The sequence below is a fragment of the Oryza glaberrima genome, chromosome 5 (genome assembly GCF_000147395.1).
Source record: "Oryza glaberrima chromosome 5, OglaRS2, whole genome shotgun sequence".
NCBI classification, from domain to species: Eukaryota; Viridiplantae; Streptophyta; class Magnoliopsida; order Poales; family Poaceae; genus Oryza; species Oryza glaberrima.
The window spans coordinates 18,679,887-18,689,518 of NC_068330.1; the positions used below are offsets into that span (position 1 = coordinate 18,679,887).

The 9,632-nt window shown below is 40.2% G+C and overlaps 1 protein-coding gene across 2 annotated transcripts; it reads right to left on the minus strand.

Annotated features, from left to right (window-relative positions):
* Window positions 1-616: 616 nt before the first annotated feature.
* On the minus strand, window positions 617-6,298 carry LOC127773218 (polypyrimidine tract-binding protein homolog 3). 2 transcript variants are annotated; one of them, XM_052299245.1, is made up of 15 exons: window positions 6,104-6,298; window positions 5,878-5,966; window positions 5,656-5,727; window positions 5,480-5,556; window positions 5,100-5,181; window positions 4,287-4,419; window positions 3,432-3,496; window positions 3,304-3,353; window positions 3,186-3,227; window positions 2,941-2,992; window positions 2,784-2,832; window positions 2,684-2,697; window positions 2,477-2,584; window positions 1,446-1,589; window positions 617-1,333 (listed from the first exon to the last, which is right to left on the minus strand). In XM_052299245.1, exons 2-15 carry the CDS (start codon window positions 5,932-5,934, stop codon window positions 944-946), a joined length of 1,335 nt encoding a protein of 444 aa, XP_052155205.1. In that variant the 5' UTR covers window positions 5,935-5,966; window positions 6,104-6,298; the 3' UTR covers window positions 617-943. The 2 variants fall into 2 exon arrangements, with proteins under 2 accessions (XP_052155205.1, XP_052155203.1); XM_052299243.1 differs by having other exon boundaries at window positions 2,784-2,835.
* Between the last annotated feature and the right edge of the window lie 3,334 nt (window positions 6,299-9,632).

Below are 9,632 nucleotides of genomic sequence, written 5' to 3' on the forward strand. Positions count from 1 at the left end.
GTCTTATGCACTTCAACTGAAACCAGGTTAACGCTTGGTCATCTTGAGCATGTTTCCATCGAGAAACCAAAAACTGATGTATCGTTTGGTCCTTTTGAGTCGGTTCATATTGAGAAATTGCTCGGTATACAAACAAGTTAAACAAACTGAAATATTTTTTTAAAAAAAAAATTTGTCGAAATTTTATCTGTAGTGGTTATCGACGAAATAACTACGTGAACGGTAATTCGTATGTCTACCCTTCTTTCTTTTCTTTTTTTCACTTGCTAGTTCTGGTTAGTACTCCCTTTCCAATTTGATAATACTTATTGTTTTGGACAAAAACAGTCTCAAAAAATAACTTTTTATTTAAGACTAATCTATGTGGTCACCTTATTTCTAAGACATATTTTAAAAGCTATTTTTAGTTAAAGATTTTAAAGTTTAATAACAGTCTTACAAAGAACAAGTGTTATCAGCATTGAGAGAGGGAGTACAAAGTTTTGTGGAGTACCTATCGGGAAAAAAAATGGTTTTGTGATGTTGCACTTTACAAGTTCTGATTAGTACAAAGACAGAAGAGAAGAAATTCGTAAACGAGCAAGAATGGCCCTTCTGGCCTAATCAAACACCTCCATAATAACACAACTTTTTTTTAGATCAACAGGCACGATTTGTTCATGGCAGGGCAGAACTCTCTCTTAGAACAGCACAATATCCAGACACAATCCTTGGATGCCTAAAACCAACAAGGGAAAGAAAAGAAGCTTAAAACCATTTGGTGCAGCTAAAGGCCCCAACGTCAAGCTTGTTCAGTCAGTCTCACAGCATGGTACAGCAAAAGACAAAGCATCCGCCTACAGGAGAAGACAACAGGATTCACATCTAAAGTTCAATGCTTTCCTAAATAAAAACTTGCTACTCGTCATCCGATTAGCTGGATAAGTTTCCCCACGATGAGTTTCTATATGCTCTGCATCTGGGAGAATGAGATCCTGATCGTGTTACCCTCCAGCGAGGTGGCATGTTTTGATACAAGGGCTTCGGTCGCCTCCTCTTCGCTCTCGAACTGGATGAGCGCCTGCCTCTTGCCGTTCACCTCAAACAGCTTTGTGTTTACAACAGAACCATGCTCTGAAACATGGTTAAGAATCGCATCCTCCGTGATCTCTTGTGGGAGGGCTGAAATGTGGATCATTTTGGTTGGAGCGCAGCAGTGACGGTAGTTCTTGATTACATTGCTGTTGAACCTGTTAAGACTTGAAGTCGTGTAGTCGTGCGCATCAGGAGCGCTTGTTATATTTGGGTACTTTGAGTAGTTAACCTCGAGCTTCTTTGCAAATAGCACTGCCCCCTGTGAAAAACATTGGCATCCGAAATGCGGCAAAACAGTAATCATACATATGAAAATAGAAAATTAGTTTTACTCAATGCAATGAAGCAGATAATTGCGAATATGAGAGTACCTTCAGATAATGCACAGCTAGCTCAGCCTGAAACCCATCAGCCATTTCAACAAGGGCGTGATCTGGTTTGTTGCGCAGTATTTTGATTCGGACTATGTTCCCATATAGAGAGAACAGATTGAAAAGCTTATCTTCATTTATTTTCTGCAAGGCAGATGAGTTAAGAACTAAGATGCCAAGGTTTAAGGCCAGTAACATCTTGCACAAAAGCTTTGAATACCTTATAAGTTGGCATATCAGGCTTAAACTACTCTTGCCAAACGACCACTTTGGTTCGTTGAGTTTTCACTAAAGGATCAGTCTGGTAGCTACAATTTTCTAAAAAATGACAGATCCTCACTATTCAAAACTCTGGCCAAAGAATGGCCCAATCCTGATATTCATGCCAACAGCCTGCTAGCTTTAATCATACTCAAGAACCTCTCTACATGATGAGGGAAGTGAAGTCTCTTGCCGAGCACCCCACTAACACACCCCACTAGAGCCATGCATCTTTGATGCTTCCTTTCTAAGGGCTGCAGAGACAGCAAAATGAGCATGTAGCATTCTGCATTCATTTGCTAACCATCTTATGGGGCCTGACTAGAGAGAGGGATGAATGCTTGTATCAGCACCTTCACCTATATTTGACCCTATCATAACATAACAGATAGGCAACAAGCAGCTGTTTTATTCCAGTTTGGCCATGAATTGTTGACTTACTGATGATTTCATTGACTGGGATGGCTCACATAGGTAAACACAATTATACGACTTACTGTCACTCTACTTGATCTCCACCTAGCCGAGTAGGACCCAATCTACAAGTGTAGTTGGCATAACAACTTTGATTAGGTCCTCTGGTTTTATGTTCAAAACATCAGGGCCCTCATTGGACTTCTTTAACACCAAGGACCAAAGCTACCTTTTAGCAAAAACTCAGGGACCAAAGTGTTCAATTCAAACAGCTTAAGCTTAGAAGTTTATGAATAATGAATATAAGTGGTAAGGTTAAGGTAGTCTTGAACGATACAGAACAGATGTAGACTTACATCATTGTTCAAATTACTGACTATTAGCGTGCAACGTTCGTTGGTACCAGTCACCCCGGGAGGTAAAGTTCCACCGAATGCAGCTGTGATCATTGCAGCTCTTCCCATCTGAATGAATCAAATGCAAATGTTTTTTTATGAGAACTTATAGGGTTATTATCCATCCGCATTTTCCACAAAGTGAAAGACATATCACTGGAGACTAACCTGTGCATATGAAGCTGCACACACAAAAGGAAATTAAATCAGGAACTTTTGCAAATATCAACAATAAATATTTGATTCAAACAAAATTGAAGTGTGCTACCTCCTGGTTGTTGGAAGGCATAAAGACCACCTGGATCTGGATAGCCTTGCTGCTTCAATAATTTTCAAATAATAAAATTCTCTATTTAGTTTCAGAGCAAAAATGGGTCCATGAAACAAGTGATGTGATAACAAAAAGAACATAAGCACACTCTAACCTGAGAGGCCCTTGGACGCTGTTCTGTAGGCAATGATGGGTTTGTGAAATCCCTGTATAAAGGATACAATTGAGAGAAGGCAACAAGATGATTAAAAAAAAGTCAAAAGAAAGGAGGAGTTGTGAACTGAAGTTTAATTGTACTATAACTTTTAAAGGCAAGTACAACTCCCTAAAAATTATTGATGCTTACAAATTGTCCAATAATGTCATTTGTAAGTACTAAGGATGAGAGGTTAATTTTACCTAGAACGATCATTGTTGTAATGGACTTGCAGTTCGCTTAGACTGAAATACAAGGAAACAAGAAAATAAGATTGAGAAAAATAAATAAATTTCAACTAAGACTAGTCATGGGTCATACTTTGAATATTGAATGTCTAGCTGGCAGCAACCGTCATATATGTTCCTTCCCTGGAATATTTTGTTTGCAAGAATTAAGACACCAGAAATGTACACTCAGGGAAATTAAATGAACAATAAAAATATTACATGCAAAGCACCAAATGCATCCATAGCTTCTTGGAGTGACTGATACTGGATAAGGGCTTGAAAACCTGCATCAAACAAACAAAATGCAATAAATATACTTTGCAAGCATTATCGGTGGGAAATTCCATACTTATTTATCCCAGTGGGAGATGAATACATGTACTACCTCTGTCCCATAATAATTGTATTTTTAGGATTTGAATTTGTCCCAAAATAGTTATCACAATAGAATACTAATGGTTTCATTAATCACTTCTCATTTAAATTTCTCCTTATTTTACCCTCAACTACCCTCACACTCTTACCTATACACCATTTAACAAGGGACATCATAGCCTTTCTTCTCAAACCTTAATATATGCTAAACAAATTAGAATTACAATTATTTTGGGACAGAGGTAGTACCAGTAACTGGAAAGATAAAAAATATTTACTACAACAGATAGACTAGGCCGCTTGGAAAAAATCATGCTGTCACCCACATTTCTTTATGGAGAACATATGAAATTTGCAGCAATTGGATGAGAGGCTGATATCTAATAATCTATGTGCTTCTTCTATAATTGAGCCATGTTGTTGCTTCCATTAGTACTACATGCATGTAAACATCTGTTGCTCTATGATACGCAATGCTGCATCTACTGTAATCAATTGATATGCACTACAACATTATTGCTGCAACAGTTGGCATAAATGCTTTTGTAACCAGGGTACAGCGTAGTAATACCCATATTGGAAATTATTGAGTTTATAAAATTGATAAATCAGCCTTGCCATTCACATGCATCTGCTAAGTAACATCCATATCAACTATGCATGTGTGTGCGGAGTGAGAGAGAGATGGGGGAATCTGACCAGCTGACTTCTGAAATGTGACAATCTTCTCCACATATCCATAAGCTTTGAAAACTTGATGTAGAACCTCCACAGTTATAGGATACATCATGTGGTGAATAGTAACTAAGAGGATTCGGTTGGGTTCTGACTCCTGAGGCCCAGCAGCAAACAAGCACCAAGACAAGAGAGAGGAGAGAGAAGAATAAATAGAGAGGAATACGCAGATCTAGTTGTAACAATAAGATACAGTAGATACGGTATGCAATTGAACTCAACTATCTGAAAGATGAGGAGAAATGGAATAGCTAATCACCCTCCCAGTTCTGACACAATAAGTGTGTAATATAAAATATTCAAAGTCAAATATTGCCACACTTCTATTATGAGCAGTGATTCAAGTTTCCGGTTTTCGCAGATTAATATTGTTTTCTGGCTCTAGAATACACCTATATTGCATTACTAACTTTAGGCATCTTAAACCATGCCATTTGAGAAGAATTAAACCATTAGCACTTAAGTGCTGCGATTGGAGGGAATTAAAGATTCCACTGAGTAAACCAACAATGGCCAGCGGATTGTCCATCACAAGAGTATTGTGCAATCGAATAAAGACTTGTGCATTTTTTTTTGCATCCACAAACAAGTTAAAAATCATAAGTGGTTTAAGAACTTAAGAATGAGGACCTTGAAGAAAAATTAATAATTAAAACTCATGCAGACTTCAGAGCTCAAACATGACATTGTCCACCTTTGGTCATCTTGAAAAGCTTAAAAGTAAGTCCTAAAGTTCAGAAAGGAAAAATCTAGTGTTGTATAGATGTGCGTGCATACCTGATCTGAATTTCGTCCATGAGAGTTTTGGTCAGTGGTAAGTTCTTGGTGGGACGAAAATTGCATGTACACATTCCTTCCCCTAAAATAGCATAACAGGTGAACCACATGCCAAATGAGATGATTTAAAATCATGAAGGACAGTAAAATTATATGTTGTGTAAAGTAGAATGTAACACAGTAAACTCAGCGCATTAACAGTTTAACACTTGTCAATAAAAAATCACATAAAACAGAACCCAAAACCTCCTGGCTTCCATAAGTGTCCAGAAGGAGGCCATATTTCAACAGCAGCTAAAATAATAAGACCTATATAAAAAAAAACTATCCTTTTTAGGAGCTACTTGCATCCAAAATCATCACATGAAGAGTGCAATTACCTTACGCTAGGTTGAACAGTACTGTAGTATTGCAGCGCACTCACTGAATTATGCAAGTCTTGCATTTGGAGAAGTGCCTGAACCACCAGAAACCACCCCCAAAATAAACATAAATCAGCACACATCTACCTAGCAGCTACAGGCATAGCAGGCAAAATAACGGATAAGGAACTCGCCTGATTCTTGGCACGCAGCATGACTATCTTGGAAACATTGCCAAACGGCTGCAATAGCTGCAGCAGATCAGCCTACAACAACAGCAACAAAGCAGTGAGCGAACAGGCCGTAAAGGTAATAAAGCTTTCACAGTAAAACCAAACCATCTATCTAGGCACATAATAAGCACGAAATCCAGAAAGGAGAAGAAACAAAAGATCCACGATTCAATCCTCCCTCACCTCACCGATTTCGTGCCCGACGTTCCGGATGTGGATCACCTTAGACGGCTCCGCCATCCTCCCCGCACCGCACCACACCACAGGTCTACCTGTTAACCGTACTAGGGTTAAGGCCAAAAGAGAGAAGCTTCCAAACCAAAGAAGAGAAGATAAGATTTAAGGCGAAGAGGGTGCGGATAGAGAAGGATGTGAGGAAGGAAGAGGGACGTCCGTACGGGGTGCTCACCGGCGGCGGAAGCAGCAGGACGCCGGCACCGGCACCGCCGCTGCTCGCGGGGGGATGGAGATGAGATCGGCGCGGAGGCGGCGGGTGAAGTCGCGAGGAGACCTCTCCGTGGGGGTGGAGGAGGCCGAGGACGAGGAGAGGGGAGATCGGCTAGGGCCGGCGCAAGCGCAAGGGAGTGGAGTGAGTCACAGGCCCATTACAGTTACAACTGGTGTAAAAGTTGTTGGAGGTTTGGGGGCACTCTGTAGTCTGTAGCGGGAGATTTGATCGTATACTACAGTATCTCGGTCTCTCGGATGAACTACGGCCGTTTAAAAATAATTTTTTTTGGGCTCGTTCGGTTTGGACGAAAAACAAAAATTTGGAATTATAAGGATTAATTGTTAAGTGATATTCAATTCATAGGACATGTAAGTACAAGAAAAATCGAAGAAATATTTCATCCACTCAAACCTCTTGAAAAATTTATTATATATGGATTGAAATTTATTAGAAGTATTGTTGGGAGCGCTCCCATATTCCAAGCGCCAAACATGTATCAACCAGGCCCACCTCACCCCACGTTCCATCATCCCACTCCCACCGTTATCGGAGTAAACGATTTACTTCGAGAAAAACAACTTCTCTGGTTACGATCCCACCCCACGTCCCGTCATCCCACTCCTACCGTTATCGGAGTAAACGATTTACTTCGATAATAAAAACAACTTCCCTTTCGATCCCACCCCACGTTCCGCTTCGTGCTCCCACCATTATCGGAGTAAATGATTTACTCCAATAAAAACTTCTCTACTTCTGGTATATATTCTATTTTTCCCGTACCCAACCAACCACTCTCACCCCCACTTCATTTTTTTCCTTTTTTTCCGGATCTGAATCGATCCACCATCCCAGCCCACAGATCGGCGACGCACCATGGAGGAGGACGACGACATCGTGGCGGTTGATGGCGGCGCTTGAGGTGAAGGCACTGCTTCAGGCCTCGCTGCCGCAGCATCTGCTTCAGATCGATGCTGAAGAGACGTCTGGCGCATGGCGAACGAGGTGGAAGTCGTGGGGACGGTGAGTTCTCTCAGCAATTCCTAATGAAATTCTTGATTTTCTTGCAAGTATTGTATACAATCTATGATTAATTAAATTCTTTATCCTTCTTGATTCTATGCAGTCTGACTTCGATTGGGTTGAGCACTCATCTTGGTGTGCTTCTCTATTCTCCCTTACATGGCGGATATCATGTTCGTGATGGTCAATCGATTTGGTAACATCGGCAAGAAACTGTGATTTGTTTCATCACCTCTGCCGTTGCTCAGTTTATGACAATGAGGCGGTGACAAAAACAACGGCGACCTCCATCTTTGGCTTCGTCGCCGGATCCAACTCCTACTGAGGTCGCAGCGGCCAGACTTGGTGCTGCCTCGGCTCCAGCCTCCATCTCCGCCGCTTTGTCTTCTTGCTCTCTCTAGTAGGACAGAAACTCCATTAAGCCATCACGAGGAACTGGGGATGGCGTGTATTGTTGTGTGTGTGTAAAATTTTTATTCTTGTGCTTTTACTATGATGTGCATGTAAAATCTTTATTTTTTTGTCCCATGATTTAGGATGCAGTGATTCAATGTATAAGTAAAAAAATTATTCACGTATTATTTGGGGTAAACTAATTAGGCCCCAGTAACTCCCTCCTTATTTATTTTTCCTTTTATTTTCTTGCTTGATGCACTCACTATAAGAAATCATCAACCAAGGCTAGCAATAATGCAATTACTATAAGTTAATGCACCATCAATTTTCATTTACATCGATAGTAATATGAATACTACAAGATTTGATCAACCAATGTTGTTCATAATCCAACTACTACAAGCACATGTACCATCAATTTTCATTTATGTCGACAGTAACTCGATTACTACAAGGTTTCACCAAGCATGGTTGTCGTTAATCCAATTACTATAGGCACATGCACCATCAATTTTCATTTACATTGATAGTAATTTGATTAGTACAAGATTTGGTCTTAGTTTGTTGCACACCATATCGTAACTACCTCGATTGGAAACATAGATAAACCAATTACAACGATTATTTTCAACAGACCACCGATTTTACAAATCTGTAATTGATTTACCCTGAATTCAAATAGAACTAATCTACACAAATCGAACGTGGGCAACCGAACACCAGATTTTGCGGACTCTGGACGCGATGTGCGGTGCTCGGAATAATATTCCGCGCTCTAGCGCTCAGAATAGCGCTACCGTGAAATTTATTATATAGGGGCTCCTTTATTTTTTTTTCTCTATTTCTATGGGTTAAATTTCCTCCAAACCAAATAAGCTTAACTTTTGTATGTTAGATTTATGGGCTTATTTTGTTTGGATCAATTTTTGTGTTATCAAAATAATGGTAGTGACAAAAGTTGCTAAGGTTTTAGCACTATCAAACTTGGTGGTATACAATTTGAACTAGTGTGTGTAAAAAATAGTCACAATACAAAACATCCATTTGATACTAATGAATTTGCCAAAAAAAAATTGGTATGAAAATTTTGGCTTCAAACCAAATAGGCCATATATACAAAAGTTTACTTATTTTGAGATGAAAGAAGTGTTGGTTTACTCTCATCTACTAATGACATGTGGTGTCATGATTGTTCGACGATATACCACGAGGTGTCTCCCAAAATTACTTGACAAGGTGACAATCAAACAAGTATATATACAAGTCCTCCTATGAGAATAAGGCATCAAAATCCCGATAAGCCAACATAAGCTACGTTGAGTCGAAATTTGGAGGAATCTTAAGAGCTAGCCGTCGACCACAATAATAGGATCATTTCAAACCGACATAGTTGTATAGCTTAAACTATGGCTTTCGTTGTACATTTCATATTCGGTGTGTCCATAAGACAATATATATAAGGGTAAATAGGACGTAGCTTTATGGTTATTAAGGCTATAGCGATGCCCTGGTGTCGTTATAGCATCGTGGCGTTCCCGGAAGGGCAAGGCATCCTCCGCCTTATGGCATGAACTAAAGGAGAGAGGGTAAGAGCAGAGGGAAAAGGTTTGTTGTCTTGTTGTTGGTCCTCCTTGACGTCGCCCTATCCCTTCTTGTGCTGATGGGGAGTAGAGGGATTGCTGTTGTTGTGCCATATGAGAGAGAAAAGGTGGAGGAGAGGAGGCCATCGGTTGCAAGCCTGCAAGAAGGGAGAGATGATAGGAGGATGGTTTGCTTGCTGCATCGTGCATAGGAGGAAGAGAAAGATGGATACGAGGAGCATGCAGCAGTGCTGCACAATGGGGGATAGAGATCTGGATGGAGGTCAGGTGGTGGTTGCTGGAACTGGGAAGGAAGTTGTTGGGTAGGGTTAAATTGCTCCCTACTAGGTCAAGAGAGGGAAGTAGTGGTCCCAGGCTAGATAAGTGCTTAAATGGGATACTGTTGGGCTAGACTGGGATAAATAGAGTACCCTATTAGCGTATTTACATTCCATATTTCTTATTCTTTCTATTATTTCATTGCACGTAAG

Coding starts and splice junctions, on each gene's coding strand:
- LOC127773218 (XM_052299243.1), bottom strand. CDS start 5,934: ATGGCGGAGCCGTCTAAGGTGATCCACATCCGGAACGTCGGGCACGAA. Junction 5,182..5,479: donor ACTGTTCAACCTAGCGTAAG/GTAATTGCACTC, acceptor ATGCTATTTTAG/GGGAAGGAATGTGTACATGC. Junction 1,590..2,476: donor TCAGTAATTTGAACAATGAT/GTAAGTCTACAT, acceptor TCTGCCTTGCAG/AAAATAAATGAAGATAAGCT.